General features: G+C 42.1%; 1 protein-coding gene across 2 annotated transcripts in view; it reads left to right on the top strand.

Moving 5' to 3' along the window:
- Positions 1–2,045, top strand: part of SGK2 (serum/glucocorticoid regulated kinase 2) — a 60,051-nt gene extending 58,006 nt beyond the window's left edge. For both annotated transcript variants that reach the window (XM_088480602.1, XM_088480601.1), the window contains exons 11-12: positions 1,253–1,342; positions 1,635–2,045. In XM_088480602.1, coding sequence (XP_088336728.1) covers positions 1,253–1,342; positions 1,635–1,796 — 252 coding nt within the window. In that variant the 3' untranslated portion in view covers positions 1,797–2,045. The remainder of the gene's footprint in view (positions 1–1,252; positions 1,343–1,634) is intronic.
- The last annotated feature ends 11,431 nt before the right edge of the window (positions 2,046–13,476 follow it).

Genomic DNA, 13,476 nt, shown 5'->3' on the forward strand with positions numbered 1-13,476 from the left:
CTGGCCGATATTATCGGGCGCCCCAGTGGTTTTTCGATCCGCTTATGGATCTTTGGCACGGTGAATAAGATAGGAGTAGTGGGATGTTCAGTGGTTAAAATTTTCACCAGTGTGTTGGATAGATGTCCATCTTCATGTGCCCCCAATAATACTTCGTCCAGTTCTTTTTTAAAAGCCATGGTGGGATCCTCTCTGAGCGACTGGTACGTATCAGTGACCGCCAACTGTTGGTAAATTTCTTCCCTGTAGTCGGACAGATCCTGAATGACAATTCCACCCCCCTTGTCGGTGGGGCGGATAATAATGTCACGGTAATTGCCCAAATTCCTCAATGCTTCCCATTCAGCCTTAGAGAGGTTGTAATGTTTAATAGAAGTGGCGTTGGTGTAACTAGACACGGAATCATCCAATAAACGGGTGAAAGTTCTGATCGAAGCGTTTACTGCTAAACTCTCACATTTTCTAAACTGTCGGGCCGTGGTCTTATTTTTGCACTGATGTCTGTGGATGACATTTCATATATCCTCTTAATCTCAATGACTACTTCCAAATACAGCTGTGCTTGTATGAATAAGGCTGATATGTATGCTTCTCTTATATAATTCTGGGCCTGATTCAGAGAGTTACCTAAATTTGATATTAATGTAAATCTCTGATGTTTTTGGATCTGTGCATGTGCAGAAGCTGCATGTGGAATACTGATCCTTGTCTCGGTGCCCTAAAAGCTGATGCATGAATGACATGCTGCTGGTGTTTGGCGGAGGTGACAGCGAGCGTTACAAAAAAACAGGTGTCTGCCCCATTTTCTCTGCATGCCAAAGCCAGTGGCTGTGTCCTTGGCCACGGTTGCGTGATTTTGCTGGATAGTAACCTGAGGGTTACTCAGATGTCCAATGGTCACACAGTTGATCCGATGCTGCGTCTTCTGACACAGCAGAGGATCAGAGAAGGCGCCAGTGGGCGTCTCTTTGCTTTACTCCTGTGGCTTTTGCATATTTTAGCACAGCTGCTGCATACAAAGACACTGTGGTTGTGCTTGTCAATCACTGAGTCAGGCCCTCTAACAGCAACACATTCTCTGACAGACAACACATATTGGAACAGCTCATGATTAGTCCAAGCATGCTGTGTTCACCCACTGAGCGCTATACGCATTTATCTATAGTATTACATATTGTTATTCTGAAAAGAAGAGGGAATTTCCATATAATCTTTCTGTGTGCTAATACAGTGCCATTTGTTTGCTCTGCAGCTGGAAATCAAGAACCATGTCTTCTTCAGCCCAATTAACTGGGATGACCTGTATCACAAAAGGATTGCCCCACCTTATAACCCCAATGTGGTAAGTCAATTTAGAATAAACAACACTTGGTGGTAAATTTACTAAGAGGCGGCTTTTGCCAGCAGCTGCCTCTCGACGTGTTAAAGCTCGGAATTTAAAACAGCAATGATATACAAATGTGTGTGTTATATTACATGGTCTGTTTTGTCTTTTAATTTCATTGCCGTTTAATTTTGGTCTTAACCACCCAGAGAAGCGTAGGCTTACAAAAATGGCTGCATAATAAATTTACACCTTGGTGTTCTGGAATGAATATGATGATAGCTTGAACCATCTAAATTTGTACCCTCAGGCTGGCCCAGGTGATCTGCGGCATTTTGATCCAGAGTTCACGCAGGAGGATGTGCCGAGTTCCGTGGGTCGTACTCCTGACATGAATATTGGCAGTTCCAGCTGCTCAGGTGCTTTCTATGGATTTTCCTATGCACAAAGTGACGATGATGTTTTGAACTAAGCTCACATTTTGGAACAATAGTTTTATACAAACAGGACAGTTTGGGAGTAACCAGCGCTCTCAGCCTCCTTCAGGCTTAAGGAATAATGCATGGAGACTTTTCTATGTCACCTCTACTAGACTCAGTTGGAACCCTTAATGGACCCAAAAAGAGAGATAAGGAAAGAAAGGAGTATGTGACCATGAGACTATGATGTTGATAAACTTTATATATTTTGTGTAACTAATAGAAGTAAAGACTACAACTCATGTAGTGTGGTTTGTTATGTGTTTGCTGCTCTAAGAGAGGACATATTACAGAGCTGTGGGTTGGTTATCACAATAAGAAACTGTTATTGGCCTCCATAGGTGTGACCTTGCACTAACCTGCTAGCCTCCATTTTGCTTGCATCATTTGTCTGTCTATATTTATAAAAAAAATATGGCAAACTTTATATTTTGCTAGCAATCGCCTGGACATGAAGGACATATGATCTGCCTATTACAGTCTACTGTATCTGTCACCCTCCTTTTTCTTCTTTATAATTATCAGCTATGTACTATTCCATATTACCAATGTTCTGCTATAGAGTAAGCTGCCAGACAAGTGAGGATGACACTTGGGTGCTCAGTGCAGCACTCTGCTGTACAGATATCACAGAGAGCTGGTTTCTCTTTGCATACACAGTGCAGCAAAGCCACAATATGGACATAGCAGGACATTACACACTACGATTAACATGAAGATATTCTAATAAAATTATTATATACTAGAAGCAAGTTCATAAATTGATGATTAGCCCATACTTCAGAATAGGACAGAAATATTAGAAAGAAATTTAAAAGATTAAGAAATAATGTACCCTGTATAAAAGGGGTAGATATCACAAAATGATAGTACTCCCATACATGAGAATTTAGATGCTCTGCTCACTTTAGAAAGATTTAGGGCTCTTTCATAAAGTCGGCATTTTGTAGATAAGCTTCAAGTCCATTATGATGAGTGAACATTCTCATTATGCAGAATAATCAAGTCAGTATATTTAAAATATGGGAATTGTGATAGGTTTCATTGTAGAAGTATGATTTGGACACTTACCATTCCAGATTGAAAACAAAAAAAAGTGCATATAGCGCTAAATATGTTAGTGAACCCATTGAATATACTTCAATTAAATGTATTTATAAAACATGGATCGAGGCTAAATCCATGTTTTTCATGCTTGTGTGGAAGGGATCTTGTATACAAAAGAGACAAAGATCAGAATGATGCAACCCATGGCTTTAATGTTGCTGTAGAACTGATAGGGATTAATGGTATTTGATGTTTCTGCAACAGATTGGGGCCCATACATACACTGCCTGTGTCTGGCATAGTAATTCTTCTCTTCTAACTGTCCTTTGCTTCTGTCTCTCAGTTCTCACTGCCACCCCTCATTCATGTATCACTGTCACCCCTCATTCATGTATCACTGCCACCCTTCATTCATGTATCACTGCCACCCCTCATTCATGTATCACTGCCAAATCACCTGTCTCACTTCTTATAGCATCTCCTGACACGGTGACATTTTATATGCATATATCATCTCTATTTTTATTTGTTAGTAAGGTCATTGATAAGTGCTATTCATGAAAAACTATATTTGCAGACGACTAACATAATACAAATACAGTCATTCAGGAAGATACGTTAGAATTAAATGAATTATGAGCTGCATCTGACACTTGTACTTTTTAGTAAACAAGATATGTTCACAAAAAAATGGGAAGTTGGATTATTTCATTTGAAGACCAGTTGTATTATTTTTGCAAAAGATGACTTACAATTGACAGTCTTTAGCGGTAACATATATTGATGTCTTGTGGTTTATATGTATGATTAATAGTAAGAGACCCAGCAGGGAACTAAATTACTATTGATGCTTAGCGGTGAATTCGATAAATAACGCTGTCTTAGCCAATCAGGTAACACAATCATTCATAAGCCAGTAACCCCTGCTCCCCTCCTGACATTGCCTCAGAGCCTATCAATATCAATTTATAAAAAACATAGCGGCTTATGCCGAAAAGAGATGCCTCAGGCAGAGGCATTCAAGGGTCTGCGTGTGACTACGCAGTACCCTTTCTGCACACTTGCAGAATGGATCCTGCGCACGCGCAGATTCCCGATAATTGGGAATCTGCGATCAGCGCACACTGCTGAATCAGGCCCTTAGAACCTCTAAATTCGGTTGTTGTTGGTTCTCTTGGAACCGGACCCGCATATCTCTAATCATTACTGATATTAAATTTTGTATTGGGCAGCACACAACTTTTTATATAATATACTGGCTGTCTAATGGGCTCTGCATTGTATACTCGTCACCAGATTATTCTGTGCATTAACATTTTATATTGGGCATCAGAAAATAACTATGCACAGTGTATACTCACCACTATAAATGGGTTCTTTGCCTTTGCTCAGTGACAGATGGGTTTTTGAATTGTATACTGGTAACCATAAGAAATGCCTAATACTAAATTATAGCTTACATGTATATTCATAAGTCTAATTGGCGGTATAAACCCTGTCCATACCAGACAAACTATGTCCATTTGAAGGCAATGGCCTCAATGCTCAATACAAAAGTAAAATTAAGACCAAAGCAGTTTTATGCCAATACTATGGTGGCCAGCAAGACAGAGGTGCCACTGTGCCTATCCTAGAGGAAAGAAATGGGCCTCAAGGCTGCATTATAGATCTGCCCCACCACAGAGCCCTGGTAGCTGCTTCATGCAATCATTTTTCCCCCAGGCTCTATGGACTGAAAACTAAGTCCACCTCCATACTGCAGGCATTTTAGCCCTTTGCTGCTGAGGGTTTTCTCACCCTTGTTCTGAGATCATTTTTTCACACATGCGCTCGTCATATATTGTCTGATTACACGCGAACACCAGACAATAGCCGCTAAGGGGGACACATATTTTTAAAAAGGGGACTCCCCTCTTTCAAATGTGAGTGACCCCACATTTACAGATATAATTATGGATGTGATAGGACACATATACGAAAAACTACTGTTTTCGGTAGGGCAGGGTATTATTGTCTGGTGATCACAGATGATCGCCAGACAATAGCTACTAGATGCCACATAAGTTGAAAGAGCGGACTCTCCCCTTTCAAATATTGGTTCCCACACAGTTGCAGGTGTCATAATGTGGGTGCTCAGACATGTAGTGCCCCCCCCCCCCAATACACAGAAAATTTATGTTTTCTGTAGCACAGCGTAACATTGTCCAGAGATCATGTGTGATCACCAGACAGTAACTAGTAAGGGGCCACATCATCTTTCAAATGTGTCTGCCCCTGATTTTATGGATGCCAGGTTTGGGGGAGATCTGCAGTATGGGAGATAGAAACACTTAAAATCCCTCCCCCCATCTTTTTCATTAAAGTGCTGTCAGTGGCTGCCTACGTGCCCTCATCAGTCAATTACCCCCGCCCATCATCATCCTCAGGGAAAGGGTTAAAGTTGGGAATAAAAATATTATCCATTGTAGATGCTACTGGCAGTGCAAGTTTAAAGCACAAACTTAATAGCTTTATAAAAAATATATACAGGCGGTTACATATCTCTCTCTGCAGGACCGGATTAAGGCTTGTGGGGGTTCCAGGGCAACTAAATTGTGCGGTCCCATCCAATGAAATTGACACTCCACAGTGCCCCCCTTGTATTCTCCACAGTGCTTCCACTCCAATATGCCCCTCATATGACCATCATTAGAATCATAAAATGAAATAAAAAGAAGAAATGCAACAGTGTGTACGGTACACAATATGTTGCATTTCTTCTTTTTATTTAATTTCATGATTCTAATGGTGGTCATATGACCGAAGACACTATTCCCAGATAAGCAGTGACATTTTTATCAGTCTTTATCACTGTACTGTATTTTGTGCTATATTTTAGACACTATGATGTGCTCTTTTCTTTACTATATTTTATTCACTATTTTCATGTTTGAATTCGGTATGCAGGGGCGTATCTATAATGGGTGCGGGAAACACGGCCCCCCCTGGACCCACCGCACCGCACACCTTTCACCCATAATAATACTTACCTCTCCGGAGTCCCACGTCGGCGCGGGGTCAGGCGCTGTAAAACGACTGGAAAATGGCCAAGGCGGCTATTTTTCGTCGTTTGCGCATGCGCAGTACAAGGAAAATGGCCGCCGCGGCCATTTTCCCGGTGACCTGTACATACATTATTGACTCTGGGCACACTCCAGTGCCCAGAGTCTATAACTCCGGCACTGGCCGTGCACAGCTCAGTGCGCTGCCGGCAGCCGGGCGGAGAGGAGGGGGCCCGTGTCGGAGACTGCACACGGGGCCCCTCCTCCCTAGAAATGCCCCTGTCGGTATGTGAACCTAACACATATGGTCCTGAATTTTAGCTGCCACTCAACTATATATATACAGTACTGTGCAAAACTTTTAGGCATGTGTGGAATAAATTCTGCAAAGTAAAGGCTCATACACACAAGACGATGTGCTGTATGAACGATATTGGTGACAGATTTCCCTGAACTGTCTGTAGTGCAGGACAAACGATATTAGGTGTACACACTGAAAGGTATCTTTAAAGATATCTTTCAGTGAAGTCATACCAAATATTGATTTGGTTAATTGCTAAAAATAAACTATTAACACTTCTATTTACGAAAGCATTCTTAAGCCGCATACACACTAGACTATTTTTATGAACGATATGGATGATAACGATATCGTTCAACGATATATTGTTAACACAAATGAATGTGCATGAGCAGTCGGTAATGGCGGAAGACAAAACTCGTTTGGGGTGCCTGCTTTACGTCAAGACATCTATCCATAGACTTAGCTATAGTGGGTGCAGTGGGTGCCATTGCTATAGGCCCCAGACCCAGGTCATATAGTTGTCTATCAAGTTCCCAAAAATGTCTGCTAAGCAATTGGGTCTGGTCTAAAAAGGGAGACTTGTCAGATAGCAGTCTCTATCTCTCCCTCTATGATCCATCTCCTGCACTCCCATTTTGCCCTCACATGTACAGTTAAGTTAATCAGGGAGAATGGCACTGTCTATGAGTAGGCTTCTCCTTGATTACAGGGCCTGACTTCACTCAACTGATCATCTTGGTAAAACCATGCTGCACTGCAGGTGGGGCAGATTTAAAATGTGCAGAGAGATTTAGATTTGGGAGGAGTATGTCAAGACTGACATCTAAATAGTAGAGTAATAATAAAGCTGTGCAGTATTTGCGGCCTACATTCAAAAGCAGCCAGTATTTACCCCACATGCAAATTTTTTTTATGTATTTACACCCCTTGCATTGCAATATGGTTTGTCCAGGTTCACATTTAAGTGCTATTTCTCACTCTATTCCCAAAGCTGAATCAGGCCCACAGTCTCTTGTGAAGTGAGCTTGAGCTTGGGGTTGATCCAGGGGTGGCCAGACTTTTGGACTCGGTGATCTGCTTTTAAAACTAAAAAACCTTCTGTGATCTACCGAGCCCGAAAAAGGGGGCGTGGTATGGAAAAGGGGGGGGCGCGGCCTCAGCAAGGGACGTGGGGTCTGTCCTGAAAAAATCACACATAGTATCCCCAATTCAAATTACTCAACACAGCAGCACAATCTTATTCATATTACACCACATAGTAGTGTCCCTTATTCACGTAACGAAACACAGTAGTGCCCCTTATACACAATGCCCACAGTAGTGCCCCTTGTACACAATGTCCATAGTAGTGCCCCTGATACAATGACCACTGTAGTAGCACCCCTTATGCAATGCCCACTGTAGTAGTGCCCCTTATGCACCGTCCCCAGTAGTGCCCATTATGCAATGCCCACTGTAGTTGTGCCCATTATGCAGTTCCCCCTGTAGTTGTGCCCATTATGCAATGCCCCCTGTACTAGAGCCCATTATGCAATGCCCTCTGTATTAGAGCCCCTTATGCAATGCCCCTGTAGTTGTGCCCATTATGCAATGCCCCCTGTATTAGAGCCCCTTATGCAGTGCCCCAGTAGTGCCTTTTATGCAGTGCCCCAATAGTGCCCTTTATACAGCACCCCAGTAGTGCCCCTTATGCAGTACTCCAGTAGTGCCCTTTATGCAGTGTCCCCAGTACTGCCCCTTATACAGTACCCCCAGTAGTGCCCCTTATGCAGTACCAATAATACCCCTAGTAGTGCCCCTTATGCTGTGCCCCCAGTAATGCCCCTAGTAGGGCCCCTTATACAGTACCCCCAGTAGTGCCCCTTATGCAGTGCCCCCACTAGTGCCCCTTATGCAGTGCCCCCAGTAGTACCTCTTAGTGCCCCTTATGCAGTACCCCAGTAGTGCCCTTTATGCAGTGTCCCCAGTAGTGCCCCTTATACAGTACCCCCAGTAGTGCCCCTTATGCAGTACCAATAATACCCCTAGTAGTGCCCCTTATGCTGTGCCCCCAGTAATGCCCCTAGTAGGGCCCCTTATACAGTGCCCCCAATAGTGCCCCTTATGCAGTGCCCCCACTAGTGCCCCTTATGCAGTGCCCCCAGTAGTACCTCTTATGCTGTGCCCCCAGTAGTGCCCCTTGTACCGTGCCCCTTACACAATACCACCAGTAGTGCCCCTTATACAGTGCCGGAGTAGTGCCTCTTACACAGTACCTCCAGTAGTGCTCCTTATACTGTGCCCCCAGTACTGGTGCCCGCTCCCCTGTGCAGTACTCACCTCTCTTCACACTGGTCAGCGCTCCCACTTCACTGCCTCACTGTCTGAAGCTGACTGGATCTAACTAGATCCAGAAGCAGGCGCTCGGGCTACTCACATGTCTGGTGCACTGCATCACTGGGAACGTTGGCCTCTGAAGTGATTAGAGGCTTCTTTAGACGCTGATCACTTCAGAGACCAGCATTCCCAGTTGCTGCAGCAAGTTGATCGTGATCAACCGGCGGAAGCTCCACAAGCTACTGGTAGATCGCGATCGACATATTAGCCGACCGAAAATCTCTACTCGAAGTATAATTTCCTTCATTAGGAAGTATTCACCTCAGGTAGGAGCTGGTTGGTCCCCACCTCCGTCTAGTGACATTCCATTTTCAGTGAGTGGTTTATTTAGTGTATGTTACAATATAAAGCAGGGTTCGTGTAGTGGATGTTATACTGTACAGGGCACTATAATGTGGCGTAATCTGAATTAGGGGCACTATAATGTGGAATAATATGAACTGTGGGCACTATAATGTGGCATAATATAAACTGGTGACTGGCATGTCTACTGGCAGCACTACAATGTGGTATATTATTATCAGTGCGGTGAGAGGGGTTGCCTCTTACCTGAATTACCCACATTCTGGTGGGATTAGCTCTCTCCAAGGGAGACTAAAATAATACCTGTGCAGTCTGCAAAAGCAGTGGAGGTTTGGAACTCCGGATTTTCAGATTGCACAGGTCCAGCTGCAAGTCATCACTGGAAGACAGGAAGAGTTTAAAACTCTCATTCACCCGATGCTTTGGGCACTGACGCTGAATAGCGGCCAGCGAGTAGGCCTGAGTTTCCGTAGTGCCAGGGACTTTCAGATTTGACTGTGCTAGGAAGCATAGCAAACTGTGGCTGCACACAATTGCAGCAGACTGAACATTAGCACTTTGGGCACGGCATCATATATTTCCATCTAATCACTGTGCCTGTTTGTCCAGGCCTTTGTGTGTATGCTGCCATTAAAAGACATTGTTTCACCGGGAACCTGCCTGTCGTGTGTCCTGCTTTCTGTGACCCTGTTACATCAGTTACTTATATAGTGCCAGAATCTGTTGCGATTTATTGTGAACTGGAGCAGGGTCAGCTTGAGGCATGTTCGACCAGTGTGGTCGAACAGGGACGCCACCCCAAAGAGGGCACACCCCTCTAAGCCATTCCCGATTTCAGCGGGACAGTTCTGTTTTTTGCAGCTGTGTGGCGGTGGTGGCTCTGGAGAAGAGGAATGGATGGACGCGCCATCCATTCAGTTAAAAATAGAAAAGGTGTATTTCACCTCCTAGCGCTCCCCCAACACCACATGCAAATAGGTGATAAGGCAAAACAAATATAATCACCATAAATCAACTCCACTTGTTATGGGATCATATAACCACGTAGATAAAGCAGGCTCTAGTTAAAGTAAGACGTGAATTTTCTTATCCTCCAATGTATAATGCGCTGGTCACAGCAAAATGCCATATAAAAAAATACAAACATAGGGGCATATTCAATTAATTGGTGAGCTGGACGGGATTCATTTAGTGGGGATTCCACGCGCGGGTGTCCCTGAGACCCCGCGCGCGAGTCCCCGCTGTTTGATTTTACCTCGCACCTCATGTAGGTGTGAGGTAAAATCAGCGTGAGGCCGCCCTATTCGGCCTTGCACGAGCAATAATAGCACACTGATTCCGCAGTTCTCGCGGAATCAGTGTGTTCTCACGTGGAAGTCCTGTTTTTTGACGCGGGGAAAAAGCTATTCTATTGAATAGCTTCACCCCGCGCCGCGGGACTTTCACCTCACAATTACTCGCGGGAGAAGTCTCGCGGGTAACTGAATATGCCCCATAGTGTAGATCCAAATAAAAATAAGATATATTTTAATTATAAGTTGCACTCACAAATGACAGATAAAAATCAAGCATGTAAAGATCCATTCAGCATGGCACAGCAATAGCATGTACATGAACTCCCTCCTTGGATTCCTTAGATGGTAACAAGGGAAGGCAAGGATACCTGCTCCGGATGCAGTACTATGCCCAAGGTAAAAACAGGTACAGCCAGATCTCTGCCAGTAATGGATATCGTCCTTAAAGCCCACGCTTAATGCATTTCAGACCTCTTGGTCCTTCCTCAGAAGCGTGTTGAAGGCTCATTCTTGCAGCATATATACCCTACCTAATCAACCTAACATAATAACACATTGCCGCTAATCGGCACTCATTAGTGTATGCGCATGCGCACTCGTAAACATGTCCCGGAAATAAGATGGCCGTGCGTTCCACACAGCAGGAAATAGTCATGTCGTGCATTCCAAAGCCTCCGCGAACCCGGAAATAGCAGACTCATTGCGTTCCAAGCTGCTTTTAGAATAGCAATTCAGGCGGAGACCAAATTTATACATTCCATGGCTTCCATATAACCAGAAGTGATGCGTGTTATGCATTCCAAAATCAGAATTTGAAAATTAATGTTCTTCGTGATTAGCACATCTCACAAACAGGATACCTCCATAGTGTATTCAAAACATCCTCACTCATCAATCCCATCAGGGAGATGACAATGGGTCCATAAATAACGTCCATACATAGATGAATATAAATATATAAAAAAGAAAAAATATATAAGTTAAAAAGGATAAAAATGAATAAAAATTAAAAACGAGTGATGCACATATACAACAGGATAATATCAATATAAAAAACACTTAAATTCAAAATCACTGCTCAATCCCCTGGGTACAAGGGTCTTTAATTGATGAATCCATTTCATCTCGGATTGGGACAACCTTTTTTCTAGATCTCTAGTACGCCATTTAGGCATAATGACCTGTATGCCTAAGACATTCTTTATATGGCATTCCTGTGAATTATGCAATTGTTTAAAATGTTTAGATACTGTATGGGTCTCCAATCCCTTACAATATGTTCTGACCATCTAGTTTTCAAATTTCTGCTCGTTTTATCTACATAGAATAGGCCACAAGAACATTCCAAAATGTATATTGCATTTTTAGAATGGCATTTGACAAATTCATTAATAGGGTACTTTATACCATTAACTGTAAAATCAATTACTTTTTTGCACTTGATCTTACAGTTTTGCACAAGGCAGCTTCCACAGCGATGAAAGCCCTTAGTTCTTATACTTTGTTTCAACTCCGTCTCTATACTGCTTTTGACCAGTTTGTCCTTCAAAGAGGGAGCCTTCCTATATATAAATTTCGGTCTCTCTGGTATTTTGTCCCCAATAATCGGGTCTTGTTTCAGTATATTCCAATGTTTTTTTTACAACTTTTTCAATCTCTTTATAAGAGGAACTATACTGTGTAATGAAGGCCCATTGGAAGTTTTCTTTTGAATCACCCTTTTCTTTTTCCTTAATTAAGTCAATTCTCTGGATCGCTTCTACTCTATCTCTTGCTTTTTCTAAAAGTTCCTCCGAGTATCCTTTTACTTTAAAGCGATCTGAGAGTTCATCCAACTGTTGTCAGCAAATCTCATCCTCTGTACAGTTCCTTTTAACTCTTAGGAACTGACTGAAGGGAATGCCATCCAACCAATTGGGATGGTGTTCACTAGTTTTTTCAATATATCCATTTGAGTCAGTTAGCTTCCTAAAGTTCCTAGTATTAATAGATCCATTTTTTATATAAATAACGAGATCTAAAAAAGAGACTTCTAAAGTGCTATGTGCAAATGTAAACTTAATGGAAAATGTATTAATGTTCAACTCTGTGCAAAATTTTAAAAGGGGTTCTTCACCTCCTCTCCAAATCAAAAATTTGTTGTCTATATAGCGCTGCCATGACACCAGGCCCGCCACCATAACACCATCAATCCACATGTGTTGGTCCTCCCAGTATGCCATATACAAATTAGCGTAACTGGGGGCGAACCTGGTGCCCATGGAAGTGCCAACGACTTGGAGATAGAACACCCCATTAAAATAAAAATAATTATTGGCTAAAAAATTTTTTATACCATACAACAGAAAAGACTTCAATTGTTCACTATAATTACTAAAATTTTAAAAATGCATAACAGCTTCTAAACCTTTTTGTAAATCAATAATGGTATATAAAGTGCTTACATCTGCACTGCATAAAATATCTCCCTCCTGCCACTTTAAATTTGAAACCTTACGTAACACATCACTAGTATGTTTTAACTATGCTTTGGTCACTTGGACCAAAGGCTGCAAATAAAAGTCAATCATGGCTGATAAATTGCTTGTAATACTATTGCAGCCAGAGACTATAGGCCGACTTGGGGGCTGGAGGGGGTCCTTATGAACTTTCGGCAGTATATACATTGTAGGTACAGATGGATCTTTAATTAGTATAAATTCCGATTTTTTCGTAATAACTTTATCATTGAATGCTTTTGAAACAAATTCACTAAGAGCTTGTTGGATCCTTAATGTAGGATCACTTTTTAATTTTTTGTTATACCATTATTTAGTTGTTTAAACACTTCTTCCATATAAATTTCCTTGTTCATAAGGACCACACCCCCACCCTTATCGGCTGGTTTGATAATAAGCTCATTATCCTCTTTCAAAGAGCGTAAAGCCTCAAATTCTTTTTTAGTGAGATTTAGTTTCTGTTTAGCACCTTTATTGGGTTTTTCTAAAATTTTCTCAATCCCATCACATACTAATTTATTAAAACACTCCACAAAACTCCCTCTCGAGTGCATTGGATTAAACGTGGATGGTGGTTTAAAATTTGATTGCTCATCTATATTTTGCGTAGGACCCGAGTCCCCTTCCTTTTCTTTATTCAAAAAGAAACGTTTAATAGCAAGCTTACGAGTATATTTTTGTACATCTAAAAACAAATTAAATGAATTTGGTCGATTCGATGGTGCAAATTTGAGGCCCTTTTTAAGCACTTGTTCTTCATATTTTGTCAATGTTCTACCCGACAAATTGAAAATCTTACTTTCATTATT

This window comes from Taudactylus pleione, unplaced genomic scaffold (assembly GCF_031769625.1).
Source record: "Taudactylus pleione unplaced genomic scaffold, aTauple2 ptg000256l, whole genome shotgun sequence".
NCBI lineage: Eukaryota > Metazoa > Chordata > Amphibia > Anura > Myobatrachidae > Taudactylus > Taudactylus pleione.